Source organism: Histomonas meleagridis, assembly GCF_020186115.1.
Source record: "Histomonas meleagridis strain 2922-C6/04-10x chromosome Unknown contig_51, whole genome shotgun sequence".
Classification (NCBI taxonomy): domain Eukaryota; phylum Parabasalia; order Tritrichomonadida; family Dientamoebidae; genus Histomonas; species Histomonas meleagridis.
Genome location: NW_027150894.1, coordinates 228,150 through 249,608, shown reverse-complemented (window position 1 = coordinate 249,608; position 21,459 = coordinate 228,150). Strand labels below are relative to the sequence as shown.

The window sequence follows — 21,459 nt, the reverse complement described above, 5'->3', positions numbered from 1 at the left end:
ATTAAATCTAATTACACTAAAATCAAATATAAAAAACCTAAAGGAAGCCAGAGAAGAAATTCTCAAAAGTCTAAACTTTTATCCATTGAATGACAATTTAAGTCTTCTTCTAAGCCATGATTAAAATTATATAAATAAAAAATTAAAAATTTAAATATTTTTCAATAAATAATCACTAATATTAAACGTTTATAGATTTCCTCTTATAATTGAGCCACCAGTTTCTTCAACTGTTTTTCCACAATATGCATGAACATTAGTATAAACCTTTTCATCGAAGCAAACAATGTAAACATCCAAACCCGACGCTACTATTATATCCTTACACTCATTTATTGCGTCAGTGACAATTTGCATTGGCGTTAGAAAAACTCCGCCTCCAATCAATGTTAGGAAGCACTTATTCGATCCAGGTCTTCCTGGGAAATTCAGTGAATTCTCCCAAGCTGCGAGGATTGTTGCCCGATATTCAGCACGAAGAATATAAGACGCAATACGATAGACAAACGGATCCTTCGAACCGTAATTATTGAATGCAACCGCCGAACAAAACACTTGATGCACTCTTTGGGGCGGTGGAACAAGCTTAAACATTCCATGAGGTGCGCGGTCCATAGTAACGTCGACTTCGGTGTGAAGGCCAATGGGATAATGATCAAGATTTTCCCAATCAAATTGAATAAATTGAGGATCCTTAGCTAGACTTTCAGGAATGTAAGTATACCCGTCATGTACTGGAATAGGAGTTTCTGAGAGAAGATTGAGATCATTATTGATATCTACTTGCCCAATGGTGCCATTTGGAAGTGGAAGAAAATATTGACGGTAAAGAAGAGCAGGACCACATGCAACATCAGCAGGAGGTCCTTGGACAAGTCTGGTGTAATATTCAGAACATGTTCCTTGTGGAGGACGATGATTTCCTTGAGGAACGTGATCAAGACAATTAAAATTGGAAGCTACCTGAAATGTGGCGCCATGGTTATCTGGATTAGCTTCAGCTGCAATTACATCAACAAGATTTAAAGGATTTGATTTGGTTCCATTACCTCTGATAAGATGAAGCTTACCACCGCCTCGAGGAGTAAGTCTTTGAAATGATGAAAGTTTTCTGATTTCGAAATGTCCAGCACAATATTTAGCCAAATTAACTTTAGAACGTAGAAAAACGAAGCCACCTTCTTCATGAACTTCAAAATTTTCATTGACGCTTTGAAGGTTCTCTTTGAATCCGAACATCCTTTCAAACCATTCTTCTGAGTTCTCGAAGGGTTCCATTTGAAGAAATTTTTTTGATTTAGTAAAGTATTGAATTTAAGCATATTTTGAGGCGCCCTAAAATCAAAAGGGCAATTTTCAAAGATTTTTAGAGATAGTTTGCTATCTCCATTTTCTCCTGAGATCTAAGTCAAAAGGATCATGTAACAAAAAAGCCTAGAGTTATAACAAGATATTCTTAAATTTATAAATTAAAACATCGATCTGAATTGAATAAATTTACAATATTTTCAATAAAGATTTTCTCACATTTTGAATCCTACAAAGAAAGTTTATCAATACATAAAATATATATATTTTTTTTAAATCTGATCACATGGCTTGAAAAAAAAAGAAAAAATAGGGTACCCTATTGCTTTGATGAACGATAATAAAACCAACATATTCGCAGCAATATTTTCGCGATATGTTGAAAGTTCAGGCCTACATGTGATATATGCTTTAGCGGAATTCGAAAAAAAAGCGGAAATTGGTGAAGAAACAAATAATGAAATACTTGAATCAATTTTTGAATATTTTCCAAGAAAGATGAAATTTTATGCATCAGCCATTGATGAAATTACAGAAATGTTTGAATTTGGAAGTGATGAAGCATTACAATATTTATCAAAAGTCATCAAAGGAATTCTAAAAGATTCACATAGCACACCATTTTCTGAAATCCAAGGGATATCTCCCAGTTTTGATCCACAAAATCGACATCATGTTTTATTATTTTATTATTTTGCCATGTTTTTTGTTACTGATTTAACATGCCATCTTATAGCAAACCATGGTCCAGGGAAAGCATCAAGTTTTGTTCTTCGTGCGGGTTATAACTTTTCTACGTCACAACATTATTTACCAAATCTTGGAATTAAAATAATTCGTCAATGGTCAGTCATTTATTCCATCATTTCCGAAACGGATTTTTCTTCTGTATCACAAATCTTTTCTTTATTTGCAACCTCAAATGATTTTACAGTTCCGTTTATTCTTTTTCGATTTATACGGTTTGATTGTGACAGTGGTTTTGGCTCTGTATTTTTTGATCAGATAATGACAACATTTAAGCAACTTCTAAAGAAAAAATCAGTAAATAATGAAATCTTAGAATCAATTGGATTTATGCTATTAACTCTTCCTTATTCCGAGGATACTTTTCAAGAAATCTATAACCTAATCCATCCTCTAAAACGAGAGAAAAATTTTTCTGATTTTTCAAGAACACTTTGTTACTTATTGATTTCAAGGTTGCCGAAAAGGGCACCCCAATTAACCCGTTTATTTAAAAAGAAAATAATTTCACAAGCTTCTGATCGTCTCAAAGTCAGAAATTTAATTTTCAACTTTTTTTTAGTTTATCATTCACGTAACCCAGATCCCAATTGTTTATTTTGGGAATGGGGCAAAAATCCACGGTCATCACCACTTAGTTATATTAAGTCCAGATCTGTCATTGAATTTCCACAAGAAGATCCACGATCATTTACCTCATTATTCATGAGCAGCTTTTTTCTTAAATCAGATTTTAGTATTTCACCAAAAATTTTTAAAATAGTCTTAATTGTATTAGCAGGATTAGATTTTACTTATTTTATAAAAAATGTATTACCGAAATTCATTGAACTTAATAATAATGATTCACGATTTATTACATTATTATCTATTGTACCCGAAATTAATTCGAATGATTTTATTAAAAATGCATTTCAAACAGTAACTAAAGAACAACAAAATGAATTTAACTCAATCTTAAACACTAAAGTTAAATCATGTTTAAATGAATTTAATAATAATGATATAGTTAATAAAAATCCGATATTTTTACAAGCAACGAATTTAATACTTTCTTCAATAACATCACAAGAAGCAGATCAAAAGATATCAACCATTTTAGACGATTGGGATATTCATGAATATAGTGAATTATTAATTGAGCATAAAAAGAACGAATATTATGAAAAGAATTTCACATTAATTGGGAAATTAATTCCGACATTAAAATACATATTTTCGATAAATGATTTTTCATCAAAGAAATTAATTAAATTACTGATAAAACTTTGTAATCATGATAATATTAAAATTGCTTCGACGTCTTATGATATATGTAAAAATATATTAATTAAATTACCAAATATTACTAATTATATGGAAATATTATTAAAATTGTCTTGTAAAGATATTATACCTGAAAGTTTTTTCACAAAGTTATCATTGATTTTTTATATACTAAAATATACTAAAGAAATATTCTCAATAAAAATGTTACATGAACTTGAATTCTTTATGTTATGTTGTCTTTCATCAATGTATCCTTCAACACGGAAATTAGCTTATACAATTCTAATGAAAATTAATGAGTTATTAAATTCAAATGGTTTAATGTCATTTATATTATCGAATAATAAAACTTTAGAGAAATCAGTAAAGTTTAAAATATATTATAAAACGCATTTAAATGTTTTTGAGCCAATAAAAAAAATTCCACAAAGTGTAATAACATTAGAAATCGCTTTAATTTCTCATTATTATGATATATGGTTATATTTTTTATCAGGAATTTTTGATTTGGTTATATTTTGTAATTATGTTCCAATATTAAATTTTTTTCAAGAACGAAAAGAAAATCTTATAAAACAAATATTAAAATGTGATGAATTAAGAAGGCCTACATCTATAGGGTTATTATTACTTACAATAAATTCACAATATTATTTACCTACAATATTATATTTTAACTTCATTAAAAACTTCAAACAATTCGAACCTTTTAATAAAGATTTCATTGATAATCGAGAATTTTTTTGTAATACTATTAATAACTTATTAACATCGAATAATGAATCGATTTATAATACTACATTAACAGTATTATCACATTTAAATTTCTCACTTTTAAGTGTAACAATTGATATATTTTCTAATTTATCAATTGATTTAATACCTAAAGTCACAAACATTTTAGCAAGTTTAATAAAAAATCCGATTTTCGAAAAGAAATTTTTTAAACATAATACACCACGCTTTATAAACTTTTTTAATTCATTACATTATTATATAACGCAAAAGAAATTAAATAACTTACGTCGTATAAAAAATTGGACCGAAGATAAAGAGAAATGTTTAATATATAATTTAACATTTTTACTTGATTATTGCCAAATCATATACATCGTATTTAATTCATATCTTAATATTATACCTGATGAAGTTTGGCCTGTTAATTCACGTGGTACAATGTTACAATTCTTAGTTAATTGGGGTTTAACGCAATCTAAAGCATTACAAACATTACGTGATGAAGTTGAAATGAATTTAGTATTAATCATTAGTAAAGGTCAAATATTTAAAGAAGCAATTGTTGAAGATGATGTATCATTATCATATTTTTCTGAGTTAGAATTAAAAGGAAAAACACTTTTAACGAATTTATTGATATATAATTTCGATGTTTTATTTAAACATTATTTGATTAATAGTTTTACTCAAAAGACAATTTATTCATTGTTATATATATCATCGATAATTAAAGGGATTTCATTTAATTCAAAAGATTTAATTATATCAAATTTCGGTCACATATTATTAGTATTAGAAATATATATTATATATAATAATAATCAAATTCCTAAAACGTTTTTAGAGAATTTATATAATTTCTTAATAATGAATAAGTATATAAATGATGAACCTATTGATTTAACTCAATCTCCTTCAATATTATTTTCATTTGCTACTGAATCTATTTTTTCTGCTTCTTTTAACATAATAAAAAATACGCATAATAACTTAATAAAAGATATTTTGGATATATTAATACATTGGTGTAAAAATATTCGATTATTACCAATGCATTATCAATGTACACAAAACATATTTAAAGAATTTAATTATTTTACTCCATATCAATTCTTATGTAACTTAATGGAAATGACTGAGTTAATTGAGCCCGAATATTTTAGTAATATTTCATCTATTTGGATAGAACTCATTCAATATCCTGATCATAATGTTTTATTACCTGTTTTCATTATAAACTTTTGGAAAAACACTGAGACTAAAACATTATTAATATCATCGATAACTAAAACTAATCCGATTTATATGGCTAAACGATTATTTTCACGTTTTTCATTTTCATATTATTATTACATAACGCAAATTAAGAAACAACCAATTGAACCCGAAATAAATTGGTTATATAATTTTTTACCAATACTTAAAAACACATTTAAAGAAATAATAAATGAATTACCATCGATTTTACATTTCACTTTATTATTTCGGAATAAAGCTAATAAAATACTTGTTGATATTATTATGAATATATATAACATCGACTTAGAAATTAATTTCTTTTCCATCCCGAGAGCTAATTTCCATAAAATTATTGATCAAGTCATCGAAAAACTTGGTGGAGTTAACTCGCAAGTTGTTAGGGATTGGGGTAATGAATCATTGATTTGGGTATTTGGTTGTCCCGAATTAGAGAAAGTTATAATTTCATTACATATTTATAATCATATTTTTTATCCTTATGATGAAAATATTCCAAATTATATATTAAATATCTTTTCTTATCATTTAAAGAATAACTCACAAGAAATATCTTTATTAAGTGATTTATTAATTGAAGTTTTTTATTTGATAATGAATTATAATAAAATTACTTTCGATTTTTCATTAAAATTCCATTTGTCATTTCTCGACTCGAAAATTCTTTCACAATCGATAAATATATCGCCGAATTTCTTCATAAGTATATATAAAAATATAATATTTGACCAACAATTTCCGAATGAATTTGTGATACCAATGATTAAGCCTTTCATTCCTTATATCGAATCGGATAATATTATTCAAGAGTTCTTCGATAAATTAATCGACTTATGGAAAATTAATGAGTTAATGTTAATAGTTTTACCTTTAAAAATTTCGTTTCCGAATAACTTTCATTCGTGTCCAAGTTCTTTTGTAATATTTGAGCAATCGACTGAGAGTGATTTATGTAATGTATTAACACATTACAGTAATATGTGTGAGAAAGCATCAACGCAAATATTAAATAACATATTCGATATATCATCGAAAATATTTGTGAAAATCGAAAATAATAATAATTTATTAATACCTTTGAGTAAAATTTATCAGTTTTCTTTGCGTTTTATCTTTAAATGTCCGAAAGCTCATTCTTTTATTGAAGTAATATGTAAAAAACAACCAAACATAGCTTCATTTATGAATATAAATTTTGATGATAAATGTTTAAGATCAATTAAAGACATAAATCGATCTTTAAAGAATTTAATAAAACCTATAAAAAATACTTCGTCGAATATAACTGATTGTAAGTCATATCAATCTGTTTTGAACTTTTTGTTCATGGATAATTCGTCAATTAAAATTATCCCGTTCTCAACAAGAGACGAAATGATCGAAAGCATGAAGAAAATTACACAAGCGAAAGGAGTGAAAAAGAAATTAAGAAAAAGAGAAAGAAAAAGCTTAAAGGCAAATGGATTTTACGCAAGTTTCCCAAATTCATTGTCAATAGTCTTTAATGAAAATTCCAATAAAAAAGTGTTAAACGAATTGGGACCTTTGATACATCCGAAGAATTTGGTGTTTAAGCCTGAACTGTTAAATGTGGTGACAACGGAAAGAAGAAGAAAATTGTCATCGATGCACGAGTTTTTGGGTTTAAGACACTCGTCATCGGTACATTTTGCGCAGAAATAATATTTAATATAAATAAATATATGTGTTTTTTAAAATGTTTGTAAAAACTAATTATTAATTTATTTAAAATTTATAAAGAATAAAACAAAAGCAAAAAGATCATGGAAATTCGATTTTATATTGACTGAAATAATAAAAAGCCCTTCTCATGATAATATAAAATAATTACATGATGCTATAAAATTTAATCGATTAGATTAGAGAATATTATATTCCATTAACTTTTTGAATATTTCTACCTGTATATTTCAGAGCATCCTCGTTTTCTCCTCAATTTTGGATCGTATTTCAAAAATATTTTTGCACTTTCCTATTTGCAATTGACAAAGATTAATGGGAAATAGTCAAGGTCAAATTAAAGGAAAAAATAAAGATTTTATAGGAATATTGCAACAAATAGAAGACGATATCTTCAAAATGAATGAAAATAATATTCCAGAAACAGTTGAATCAACATTACATTTTAAAACTCAGCAATATTCATATTCGATTAAGCTTATAATATGTCAATTACTTTATTCATATTTTCTAATGGAAAATCAAAATATACAATTAATTTTTGAATATATAAAATTATTTAAAATAAAAGAAGAAGAATTATATAAGGAAAATAATGATATCAAAAATGAAACAGAAGAAGATAATATAATTAATATTTTTACAGATTTTCTTTTTAATTTTGAAACACAAGAATCAAATTATATTCTCGAAAGATTAACGAAAAATAAAATAATTGAAGAAAAAAAATATATTAAAGAAGGACATAATCCAAATGAAATAGCAAAAATTATTCGAAATGATGATATGGAAAAACTTCAAGAAATATCATCACAAACAAACTTTGATTTTAATCAAACAATTGAACCATCACTTTATGAAAGGTGTTCATTTATTAATCAAGAAAATGTTTCATTAATTGATTATGCAGCATTTTTTTCTTCAGTTAAATGTTTTAAATATTTACTTATGAATGGTTCTAAAATAGATAACACAGGTAAATATGCAATTGCAGGTGGAAATGAAGAAATAATTCATTTATGTGAACAAAATCATTCATCTTTTGAAGATGCATATAAAGCTGCAATTGAATTTCATCGAAATGATATCTTTAAATATATTTATGAAAATAAATTAGGATATATTCTGCATAATGATTTATTAACAGATTGTGTTATTTATTATAATTATGAAATACTTTCCTTTTTAATCGATAAAGAAAATAAAAATATTAAGGAACTTATTACAGCTTCGATTAAAACAGGAAATATATTTTTATTTAAATATTTTGTAAAAAATAATACAGACAAAATTCCAAAAAATGTTTTAAGTTTGATTTTAATTTCAAGAAATAAAGAACTTTTTAAATATCTTCTTAAAAATAAATTTATAATGATTAAAAGTAATGATGATAATTCATTCATTTATATTTAGTTTTATATCAATAATTTAGTGTATCAAAAATTTTATTGCCGTTTTATTTAATTATTTTATTTAAAAATTATAAATAATTTTAGTTCCACAGAAATATATAAGTTCTTATTCAAGCAAAAGAAAATCGAAATTAATGTTGAAAGAGCATTTATGGTAGCATCAGAAAATGGTAGTACAAAAATTGTTAAATTACTTCTTGAACAAAAAGGAATTGATATTAATGCTAAAGATTATTATTTGTTTTATTTGAAATTTATATTCCAAAATAATACTTGGAAATTATTTAAATTATTTTGGACAGCACTTACATTAGCATCTGAAAATGGTCATACAGAAATAGTTAAATTACTTCTTGAACAAAAAGGAATTGATATTAATGCTAAAGATATTTATTTATTATATTTAATATTTATTTTAATAATTCAGGATTTCAAAATAATATTTGGAAATTATTTAAATTATTTAGAACAGCATTTATTTGGGCATCTTTAAAAGGTCATACAGGAATAGTTAAATTACTTCTTGAACAAAAAGGAATTGATATTAATGCTAAAGATATTTATTTGTTTTATTTAATATTTATTTTAATAATCTGATATTTGATAATAATATTTGGAAATTATTTAAATTATTTGAAACAGCACTTATCATAGCATCTGATAATGGTTATACAGAAATAGTTAAATTACTTCTTGAACAAGAAAGTATTGAAATAAATGCTAAAAGTATTTATTTGTTTTGTTTAAAATTTATTTTAATAATTTGGAAATTCAAAATAATATATAAAAATTATATAAATTATTTTTTACAGCACTCATGTTTGCATCTTCAAATGGTCACACTGAAATAGTTAAATAACTTCTTGAACAAAAAGGAATTGACATTAATGCTAAAGAAATTTATTTATTTAATTTAATATTTAATTTAATAATTTGATATTTCAAAATAATATATAAAAATTATATAAATTATTTGAAACAGCACTTATGAATGCATCTTGGAATGGTCATACAGAAATAGTTAAATTACTTCTTGAACAAGAAGGAATTGACATTAATGCCAAAAACATTTATTTTTTTTATTTAAAATTAATTTTAATAATTATGGATTTCAAAATCATATTTGGAAATTATTTAAATTATTTCAAACAACACTTATTTTAGCTTCTTTTCATGGTTATACAGAAATATTTAAATTATTTCTTGAATTAGAAGGAATTGATGTTGATGCTATAGATATTTATTTGTTTTATTTGATATTTATTAAAAGTTTTTTATATTTTAAAATAATTTTTGGAATTTATTAAAATTATTTAAAACACCACTTATTTGGGCATCAGAAATTGGAAATATAGAAATATTTCAAAACCTTCTTAAACAAAACGAAATCGATATTAATGCTCAAGATATTAATTTGAAGAATAGCAAATATCAAAATTTTTTTTCATAATTTTATTAAATGATATATGAATAAATTAAATAATTAAAACACCACTTATATGGGCATCAGAAAAAGGTAATATAGAAATAGTTAAAATATTACTCAAACAAAAAAGAATTGATATTAACATAAAAGATATTTAAACAAATAGCATAATGTCTTAAATAATCATTTTGTAATTGAAAATAATATTTGATGATTATATAAATTAGATAATACAGCACTAATTTTGGCATCTATGAATGGACATGAAAAAATAGTTAAAATGTTACTTAAACAAAAAAACATTGATATTAATGCTAAAAATTTTCTTGGAATTTATCATAATTAAATGAAACAGTTTTCACATATGCATCAAAAAAAGGAAATATCGATATCAAAAATTTACTAGGAAAATAAATAAAAAATTTTTATGAATTCTTTTTCTAAAATTTTCATTTTTATAAATAAATACACAAGAATTCAGGAATTACCTCATACGAGAATATTGTGAAAATTAATCTTGAATTAATCAATAAAGCGATTTAATATTACCAAAAAGGATCTAATGCAGGGACAAACAATGCATCATTTAATCTTACACAAATTTATCAAAATGGTTTAGCAGGAAATCCAAAAGCCGTAAACTTATATGAGAAATGTGTCTTAAATAATGATCTTACTGTTATGTTTAATTTATTTATGATTTATATTTTCAGTAATGGGGTTCCGAAAAATATTTCACGTGGTATTGAGTTACTCGAAACATTAGCGCAAAAGGGTTTTTTCATTCCATGTATAATCTTGCATCCGAATTTATAAGTTCCTATAATACTCAAAAAGTAATTGAATCATCAGAAAAAGGGCATTTTAATTGCGATGGTTACAAAGTGATTCCACAAGACTTAAGAAAATGTGGAAGAAGAGTTTTAGTTGAGTCAGCCAAAACGAATAATGTTCATTAGGAGAATATTATGAATATGTTGGGAAGAACATTGACGAATGTTATGAAGAAGCAATCTTAAAACATTATGTTCAATTTATAACTTGTCAAATTCATAAGTTAATACACTAGGACGTTTTGTGCACAAAAGCTTCTGAATTAGGTGATATATTTTTAATTAAAAAATTAGCCGAAATTAATAGGAAAAAATCCTTAATAAATCAATATGAAAAAGGATCTGAATTAAGCGATGATGATTATGCTTGTAAATTAGCTTTAACATATCAAAAAGGTGAATGAATATATAAAAATAAAAAGAAAGGATTGGCAATAATACAATTATATCAAAAATCAGCAAGTAATGCTCATGTTCAAGAATTAACGAACTTAGGCGTTAAAATATTTTACAGCATTTCATAATGATATTTAAAAATTATTTAAGACAGTATTTATTTTTAAAACTTTTATTGGATGATAATAAAAATTACTTTTGATAATACATAATGCAAATCAGAATTCTGATTTAGAAAGAAGGAAACAAACCAAGTCAATTCTATTTTCAAATAAACTTTGTCAATTTTAATAGCGCCAAAAAAACATTTCGAAGATGACACTTTTCTGTAGTTTTTACCAAAAACTGTGATATTTTTTTGAATGTTTATTTAGTCGTAATTTTCCTTAAAAAGTAAGCTGTCGTATACGAAGAAAAAGTCGATTGCTCACAATTATTCAATGCAGAGGATTTTGGCGGAATAAAAAGTTCACAAAAGCAATATAAAACTTGGAATTCTGTATTTTAACCGTCAAACTATCGCAAATTCTTTGAAAACAAAAACAAGGCGGCCGTACCCCCCGAAGCGAAAAAAAGAAAAAGAATATTAGCTTTTACAAAGAAAATGTAACGAGGGCATGTTGGACGATATTAGTAAAGATGCACACGATTAGCTACTTTCTTTTTATTGAATATTGAGATTGAAAATCTGGAACGCTAGAAAGTAAAAGGATCTGTCATGCCCTTTCCAAGACAAAAGTAGTCATATGAATCAGTACCATCCATGTATCCGTAAAAAATATCATTTTCTGTATTCTCTGTATTTTCTGTTTTGAAGTTAAAATCAAAGGTATTATTATTCAAGATAGTATTACTGACTTCTTGCGGGGGTTTTGTTCTTGGTTGGATCTTCTTTTCTGTAGCTAAATGTGCAGGAAGTACGTATTTTTTATCACGATTTATATACTTATGCCAACGATTTTTAATGTTGTTACCACTTCTACCCTTAAGGAAGGATGAAATTTTAACCCATTTAGGTCCAATTTCGAGGAACTTCGTAATAATAAGTTCATCTTCTTCTTTTGTCCAAGGTTTCTTTTCAACCTGATTTTTGAGTGTATTATTATACCTATCGCGGCATTGACGAGCAGTACGTCCAGGCAATTTTGTTGCAATTTCAGTCCAATTCTTCTTTTTATCATCATTAACGAGTTCAAGGAGGATTTTATCTTCTTCTGGAGTAAACCATTTCCTGTGAGAGGCTATTTTTCCTATGGAATGGGGGATAAAAGTATTTGGTTGAAGCATTGCTTCGGAATGTTCCAAAATTATAACTAACAGAAATTCACATATTTACAACGATTTTGGCAACAACCGCAAATAATTCAGAGTGCGCACAAAATTTGAGATACGCAAACAGTTTCTTGCAACCTTTTGGGATAAAAATAACGGTTTATATCAAACAATTCTAAACGTTCCCATTACACCCTTAATTCTAAACTCCCTCAATTTGTAAACTGGGGAAATCTTCTTAAATTTGAAAAGACAATGGCTTGACAATTGGAGGGAAAACCGCAATTTCATGTCAAAAAGTGGACACCGATGGCCAGTGAATTTCCTTGAGAAACAAACTTTACTAAAAAAACGAAGTGTGTGAACAATATTGTTACCATGGTAACATGTTCTTGATGAATGTTGATACTGAGTTCTGTTTAGTTTTGTGCTCTGTGTTCCAAAATGCATTTGCATATCCTATGACTTCTGCTAAGTTATCTCCAACATCCATTTCTTTGAGTGCTGTTATTGTCTTAGCGTAATCTGTAGGTGACATTCTTGGTTCTACATACTTAAGATGACCAAGACCAACGAAAAACACATAATCCATGAGGTGGTCAAAGTGCGAAAATAAACAATCCCAAAGGGCGAAAAGATTCGGTAACTCATATTCTTGGGAAAATAGAAGTGAAAACCATCTCACACAATAGAATAAAGGATGGATCTTAAGAGTGGATATTATGTCGGCAGCAACAGGAACATATTTCTTTTGTAGAGATAAGAACGGAGCTAGCTGGTGAATAACAATGGTTTTATCTTGGATTGAACAAAAATCATTGATCGAAGTCGTGGAGATAAGGCGTTGAAACATATGGAAGCAAAGACCCTCTACGAAGTAAAAGTCATTATTCCAAAGTTGTTTAGTTTTTGTTAGTAATATGTAAAATGGAGATACAAGTTCATTAAAGCCTTGGATATAATTTAAACCATGATTGAGCATAGCAAAGATGTAGAGAATACGCTCAATTCGTCTTATATGGCCTTGTATGTAAAATAGTTTATCTTCGCCAGGAGATGATTCTTGGAGTTGTGAACCTGGAATTCTTCCGTCTGGTAAGAAAAAAAGTTGATGACCTGTACGAGTAACATCACTGTGTATCATTAACATGGTTTCTGGATGAGGAACTTTGAAATCTTCTTGTTGGAATTTACTTGGTAATATCTGTTTATCCCAATCTTTTACCCCAAAGTCATTTACAAATCCCCAATATTCATCACTCATAGTTGATAATTTAAGCGGCCATTCAATAAAACAAGAAGGAAAAATTTGAAATAAAACCAACCATGAATATGCTCTGTCTACGTCAACTTCGAGACTACGGCGTGCTAATTGTCTGATTAACTCAACATTAATTGGGTTTTCTGGTGTCGAATTTTCAATATAATTACGAATCGAAGTCATCGAGCATTTACTGACATGTGATGTGAAATTATTTAGTTTTCTGTTTTGTTTTGTAACTTGATATAGTTATATAATTCCATGAAAATTTGGATATGGTGATGACTGCAGTATGGCATATTGGTATTTGAATGAGCTTTGGTATGCATTTCTGAACAATAGTTTAATTCTCATGAGAAGTTCTTTTTTTGTTATTTGATTGTTGTTGTTTGTTTTTTTAAAGTGCATCTTAAGAAAGGTGTTCACGAGTTCTTCAGCATTTTTGAAATAAGAATCAATTTAAGTATTCCAAAATCTTTAATCACTCCAATAGCGAGCTGTCACATAATCTAAACTTATGCTTAGGCGCACCAACAAGATTGGGTTATGGTTAATTTGGCGATCTTTAAGCATATTATTTATAAATTTGGTAATTCTTGGGAGTACTAACTTGTTCTATTGAATCTCTTAAATCTTAAAAGTTATTTACTTTGTTTTAATAAGAGATAAATCTTTCTTTTGTAGTCAGCAAAGAGACTGGTCAACAACACCAATTCATGCACTCAAATTTCAAAGCAAGACTGTTAAATAAACGCACAAATTTTGAGAAGAACCTTTATCAACGGTGAAATTTGGTTTCCAATGAAACAAAGCTTGTGCAAAATCTCTTTGGTTTTTTACATTCCTCTTATTAACACATATGAAAAAAGAGGAGTAGGAAATGGGTATGCTTATTTGAGTTAATATTTTTGATTAATGTGAATCTCTTTTAATCAATTTGTTACCACAAAATATTTTTTATAAATGAAATTGCAAAACATTTAAGTTAAGTTATTAAGCTTCATATACGATAACTGATCAAAAATAGTCATATCTAAAAATTAATATTGAAAATTACAAATATTTTTTTGTTAACCCACACAAACATATTACAAGTAAAATGTGCACTCATTTTAATTTTTGATGTACTATTCCATGGAACATTCACATGATCAAAGTTTGTTGCCAAATAAAATGACATTTTCTCAAACATTCAAATTTTTTCAATTGTTTATTTGGGCGTTTGTGTAAAAAACCGTTGTCACACATGCAAACAGAGGGACAAAAATTCATCAACGAAATTGATGAATGCATGAATTCGGTGAGTGCTCTCTTCGAAAAACAGAAAAAGTATTTAGTGGCAGATCTTAATTTCTTTGAAAACGCATTTAAATCATTATCAAGCAATCTAAATGAAATCAAACTAATGAACGAAACACAAGGGACAAGCTCAACTTCTAATCTATCAGGTGAGTTGGTTGGTGTAATTATATCGAATTTCCCAAAACATTTCCAAAAACTTCTTGCAGAGATAAAATTCAATACCATTCCAAAATTAAAAGATCACATTGCTATTCACACCAAAAATTCTCAACAATATAACTCGAGAGTAAGTAATATTATCCAAAATTTGAAAAAATCATATAAAACGTTTGTTGATAGTCGTACAAAGTTCAAACAAAAGCAACAAGAAATGCCACTTTCCGATACTATCAATAATATATTAGATACAGGTTCCAAGTTCAACAATCTATACATTGATTTAAGCAAGAACATTGAAAATACCGAAGAACAACTCACAAAAGAACTGCTCGATGCCGAAAAGTACTTTACCAAGCTCAAAGAAGATGAATATATTGTCGTTTATATTGCATCACAATTAGTTATTGATATATACAATTTCATTCCTAACGTAAAACAGGAAGAAAATAAAAGAGTTGATGCAGAGTTTTTGATGGCTAGCCGCGTTGATAAGATTAGGGAGTTATTATGTTCACTAAGAGATTCTGTCACAAATTCACGGGCCTTTGCAAAACCAATTGGAATGGTTCCGAAATCTTGGGAAGACGAGCAAACAGAGCCTTTTTATGCTCGAGTATGGAAAAGTTTTGATACAAATAAACCTGGCGAATTGAAGGCATCAAAGAAATCGTTAGTTCTTGTGAAGAATGCAACACAACACGCCTATTGGGAAGTGGAAAAAATGAATGGCGAAGTCGGATACTTCCCATGTTGTTTGCTTGAGCCTCTGAGAGAATAGAAAAGATTTTAATCGTCGCCAATTCAATTTGAATAGTATTATAATAAAAAGTTTCCACGATGAACCTCATGTTATTAATGATAATTATACTAAATGTGTGAAAAAATATTTTAGATTTTTCTGTAAATAAGTAGATTTACCATTTCCCTAAAGTATTGGTATTAATCTAACCAATAAAAAAGATTTTTGTTATCTATAAAATTTCAAAAAATAACTTAACAAATGAAAAAATAAAAATAAAATATAACATATTAAAAATTTATTATAAAATGCAATATGTTATGTTAATTTTTGAATAATAATTATGACTAATTTAATTTTGTTTGATTCTTCATGAGTTTGCATGGGTAAATACAATGACCTGCGCCACATTCACAGAAGAATAGCTAGTTAGGTTTGGGATCAACTTTTTTTATATGATGCCCTTTATGACAACTTTTGAGCATTCTTCGCATACACCATAAGGTGGAAGGATCTTGGATGTAGCATATAAAATATTTTTTATGATGGAAAAGTTTGCAACCAGTAACTTCGAATGTACAAAAATAACGACTATTTAAATAGAAAATTCAATATTTTACAACATGAAATTTCATTCTTCTGATTTTTCATCATAAAAGCAATGAAAAATATCACATCTACAAAGCCCAAATACTATTTATAATGTTGATACATATACCTAGAACAAATAAATAATTTAATTTTCCGACTGCTTTAAATTTTTATGTGTTTTGAGTATACGATGCAAACTTAAATGTTTGATTGTGTCAATTCACTTTTTATTTTTACATAATGATATAACGAAAACTCTAAAACGAAAGAACAAATTCGATCTAAAACGTCAAATTTTATCAATAAACAAAACGAAAGAATCGTATCAAACTTTATTAATCTCAATTCTTTATAACAAACAAATCGTTTCCACTCTACTCATCCAATTTAAATCTCAACAAGTTATTTTCTTGAAATTCCATTGCTTCCAAAACATTTGCCACGAAATCAAATCCATTTTTTCTAATAATTTTTGCAGCTTCATCAAATTTTCGGCATGCGATCATGACAGAAGCAGCTTGAACAAACTGATTACCAATTAACAATGTTCGAACAAGTGAATCAAGAATTGCTTCGATTTCTTCTTTGTTCATTCTTATCTTCGCAATCTCAAGTACTTCTTCGACATTTCCCGTAGTCAAAAGAAGTTTCACTGCTTCTTTATATTGTTCTGTAATGATTAATATGTCGACTGCATCGGATATGTTATTCGAATCAATTAGCGCTGCAACTGATGGCGCGATTGAATGTGTCGAATCTTTACTATTAAAAAAACATACTTTAATGGAGTCAACTATAAAGTTTGGATTATCTGAAGGTGAATCTAAAAACAAATTTATGGCTTCTTCATTGTTACCTAATAACAGATCAAGTCGAGCTTTACGTACGCGTAAAATTTTATGAGATGATAACGTTAACATCCCATTAATCACATCTAAAAATGAGCGAATCCTTTCGACATTAAAATTGGCACAAAAACAATTCGATGTAAATTGGGTTGGCGATAATGATAAAAGTAATATTGATAACAAATGATAACCAGATTTAGAAGCAAGGTTACAAATCGTTGATAAATCTTTTTCTTTATCATTTTTAAGTTCTGTTATAAATTCTTCTTTTGTTAAATTATTAATTTCATTTGGATGAGAGACCGTTAAGAAGGTGTCGGCCGATAGAACGGTTAGTGTTGGCTGTGACGGTTTTCTTATCAAAATCCGATTTGAATCAACCCATTTAATTTTTTCAACGCAATTTTCATCGTTTATGAATTCAATGCGATAACAATCGTTTTCGTATTTAATTAAACCTGTTGAATTTGATATATCGCAAATATAAATTTTGTTACCAAGAATTTCAATTGAAGTAATTTGCTTTTTTAAGAAAGGGATTGAAACAGGATTACCACCGAACCAATCGATTATAATTATATCGCCATGATTAGTTCCACATATTAAATGATCATTTAACGCCTTAATTACAGTTAAATGTTCATTTAATTTTATTATATTAAAATCGATTTTTTTCAACAAATTATAACTTTCGTTAGGGTTATCAGGAGAAAGTAAATATTTTTTACCAATACCTTTTGGTGTTATATTAATAATTTCTTCGTCATACACGTCAGAAAATGTTGCGATCACTTGAGTTTGTTCGATTATTGTTGCGAAGTTTTTTGTTTCTTTAAACAAAAGTATAATATAACCACTTATAACTAATGCGAAATATTTTCTATTCTTCGATACAATTAAATCAATTGATGTTTCAAGTGAGACAAGTGATGAACGTAATAACGAAACTGATTTCATTGAATTAACATCATAAAAAAATGATTTAATTTTATTGTCAACAGTTTTTATAACAGAAACAAATTTATTATCATTCAACCAAACTATGCGTATAATTTTGCCGTCATATATTTGGAAGAATTTTATGATTTTCGATTCGTTTGTTATTGATACATAGCCACTTTTCGATCCAGTAATAAGTGAATTATTATATACATCAAAATCATTTGGCTTCGATGGAAGCATTTTATAAACACATTGAAGAAGAATATCATGTTCTTTGTATTCAAAGATTTGAAGATATCCTCCAGCTGATAAAACAGCAATTTTGTTTCGATAATACGACGCTGTAATTAATGAACAAATGTTATTCTTAGGTTGCGATAAATATGTTATATGTCGCCCTCGAATAATGCCATTATTAAATACATCGTAATTACGAATGTGCGTGTTGTGTACTAATGAAAAAATCGTTTCGTCTGTTTCATCAAAAAAAATGTTGAATATTCGTTCGTGACCCATTTCAGAGCCTATGACTTTGATAAGAGCTTTATCAGCAAGCGTATAGATAAAAATACCAGTTTTGTCAACAAATAAAAGAGTGTTATTAAGAAATGGATAAAATCTGACATTATGAAGAGGTTCATCATCAACTGGAAACTTGCCTCCAAGATTGATTGTCTCACCAGATCGTGTGGATAGTATCTTAAAAAGACCAAACTTTGAAGATACTAGTAGTGAATTAGAGTCAAATGGTGATATTGATAAAAAATCAGGCGAAAATTGGATTTCATTTGTCCAAAGAACTTTGAAGCTATCACCCGTGATTTTGAAGCATGTGACATTGTAATTTGCATCCCCAATAAAAAATATATCACTTGATATTATGGACCATATAGATGATACAATTGAGCGATCTGTAGAAAAGCTTGCAATATTGCGTTTTTTAGAAAAGTCATAGACAAGACCTAATGATCTTGTTGTGATTAAAAGTTGAATTGGTGTTTGTCCATCAGCATCAAACCCTGAACACCATGAGAGAGTTGTAATAATTTGATTTAATGGATTCATTGTTAAAAGCAATTCAATATTTTGAGATTGTGGTGAAAAAATGGATAAAATTGGACCATTGGACATTGCCAACAAGTTGTTTGTAGACCATGAAAGTAAGTTATTTTGCGCTGTTTTTGATGGATATGGCCAATCCACATTTGGAAATTCCTGATTGCTCATTCGGTTTTAATGTTGTACGTGGTGTATAAACGGTTTTTTGGATACCCTTTTTTCTGACGTCTTTCAAATCCTCACAATTTCATAGAAAAAGTGGATTGAGCTCATTTGAGAGTTTCTCCAATAGATCCGAAGATAGCATCTTTTCCTTTGACTTCTATAAGCTAAGAGTTACAATTTCGGGTAAACCTATCTTTATTAAACAGAAAATTTTTGTGTATCGAACAAATTATTTTGACAAAATTGTCTTTGCTTAACGGTGTGAAGCTCGAATCTAAGAGCCGTGACCCCGAGCTGGTGGACAGGAAGCAATTTTATAAAGTGCATTTGCTGTTTTTTGAAGTGAATGCAACCATTCACCGGTTGGTCTCAGCGGTACTGTTGAGAGTTTGCGGTAAACCCATTGTCGCATTTCAATAGCAATAAGGTATCTCAGATCTGTTTTATCGAAATAAAGAAATGCATTTTTCCAAATTTGATCAACATCATTAATCCATTCCTCAACATTTTGATATAAATTCTGTTCAAGTTTTTTCATAACTGTTTTAAGGTCCATTGGTTTTTTAATAAATGAGAAATAATCGGGATACTCAGGTCCTTGTTCAATTGGATGCGAGAATGGCCTGCAAATTTTCCTTGAAAGCATTGATTTTGTTAATTGAATACACTTTTGGAGAGCGAATCTCTCCATATGAAGATGTCACTTTTTGTAAATATATTTTCTTAATAAGAAGTGTTAAACACAAAATCAATGCTTTTATTAAATATGTAACATATGTAAAATATTGATTTTCTTTAATTCAAAATATTCTATGAGAATAATCCATTCCAAAATTGTATGCATAGACAAGCCGTGTGATTCACAGTGTGAATTTCACACGGCCATGATTTCAAAATGAATAGAACTTCTCAAACTTTGCATTAAAAAAATTTAAAGAAACATATTTTTCATCACATAAAAAATTACATTAATTGATTTATATTTGCCTGGAAATCTCCCTTAAATGAATACCCTCATTTTTACCTTACCACAATTTGTTACTCATAAATAGAAAAAAATTCAAGAAAGAAATTAACACCAATAAATCATGAATATAATATAAAGAAAAAATTAAAAATATCGAAAAGAACAGATATTGAATTTGATGAATTAAAAATTATTATAACTATAGTAGGATAAAAGGATATGAATTTAGCATAACGTTTCTTCTCACAAACAAATTTTATTATGATTATTTTGAACATTACAAATTTTTCTTCTTGCAAAAAATAAAAAAAATTTATTATATGCATTGAATATAACCTCCGCTTTAGAACTAGAAGCCGATCATTTTGGACTGTTAACCACAACCATCGAATCCATCGACTTCAAAAGATACACAAGAATTTCCATATTTGACTAAGTTTGTTATTTTTGAGCCAAAAGATTTGATGAAGAGTGCGAATGTAAAGCTCAGTTCAAAACCCATTGAACTCATAAGCATTCAAAAGTATCCCAACCACCTGAAAATTTAAATTTAAAATCCGTGGCCGTTATTTACACAACAACATTGCTACTAACATTCTGTGGTTTATCAGAAAAAAATTTTCGATGCGATTCAGTTGGTTAAGGTCGGCGAGTGATCCAACTGTTGAAGAAAAAAAATGCCGAATATAAAAGTGTCAAATATATTCAAAACCAGATGCTTCCTCAACACCAAAAAGAATTTGTATCATTTATTGAATGGCAAATCGAACAAAAAATATTTGATATTAATGGTAAATATGTTTCTCATGAAGATTTAACGTTTAATATTTTTTTTTTTGGAATTTATATAAAATTAGTGAAACAGCACTTTATTGGGCAACACGCCAAGGTCATTCTGAAGTTACAAAAGTTCTTCTTAAACAAAAAGGAATTGATATTAATGCTAAAAGTATTTATATGTTTTATTTAAAATTTATTTTAATAATTTTATATTTCAAAATAATATTTGAAAATTATTTAAATTATTTGAAACAGCACTTATGAAAGCATCTGAAAGTGGTCATACA

General features: G+C 27.6%; 5 protein-coding genes across 5 annotated transcripts; 1 reads left to right on the top strand and 4 right to left on the bottom strand.

Annotated features, from left to right (window-relative positions):
- Positions 1-189: 189 nt before the first annotated feature.
- Positions 190-1,278, bottom strand: GO595_007004 (uncharacterized protein; the record flags this gene model as incomplete). Its single annotated transcript, XM_067920421.1, has 1 exon — positions 190-1,278. One exon carries the CDS (start codon positions 1,276-1,278, stop codon positions 190-192), a length of 1,089 nt encoding a protein of 362 aa, XP_067772523.1.
- Positions 1,279-11,783: 10,505 nt separating this feature from the next.
- GO595_007003 (Myb-like DNA-binding domain containing protein) lies at positions 11,784-12,374 on the bottom strand (the record flags this gene model as incomplete). The annotated part of the gene is made up of 1 exon (XM_067920420.1): positions 11,784-12,374. One exon carries the CDS (start codon positions 12,372-12,374, stop codon positions 11,784-11,786), a length of 591 nt encoding a protein of 196 aa, XP_067772522.1.
- Positions 12,375-12,732: 358 nt separating this feature from the next.
- On the bottom strand, positions 12,733-13,803 carry GO595_007002 (TBC1 domain protein; the record flags this gene model as incomplete). The annotated part of the gene is made up of 1 exon (XM_067920419.1): positions 12,733-13,803. One exon carries the CDS (start codon positions 13,801-13,803, stop codon positions 12,733-12,735), a length of 1,071 nt encoding a protein of 356 aa, XP_067772521.1.
- A 1,489-nt stretch (positions 13,804-15,292) lies between these two features.
- Positions 15,293-15,859, top strand: GO595_007001 (Variant SH3 domain containing protein; the record flags this gene model as incomplete). Its single annotated transcript, XM_067920418.1, has 1 exon — positions 15,293-15,859. One exon carries the CDS (start codon positions 15,293-15,295, stop codon positions 15,857-15,859), a length of 567 nt encoding a protein of 188 aa, XP_067772520.1.
- A 3,840-nt stretch (positions 15,860-19,699) lies between these two features.
- On the bottom strand, positions 19,700-20,116 carry GO595_007000 (Bromodomain containing protein; the record flags this gene model as incomplete). Its single annotated transcript, XM_067920416.1, has 1 exon — positions 19,700-20,116. One exon carries the CDS (start codon positions 20,114-20,116, stop codon positions 19,700-19,702), a length of 417 nt encoding a protein of 138 aa, XP_067772519.1.
- Between the last annotated feature and the right edge of the window lie 1,343 nt (positions 20,117-21,459).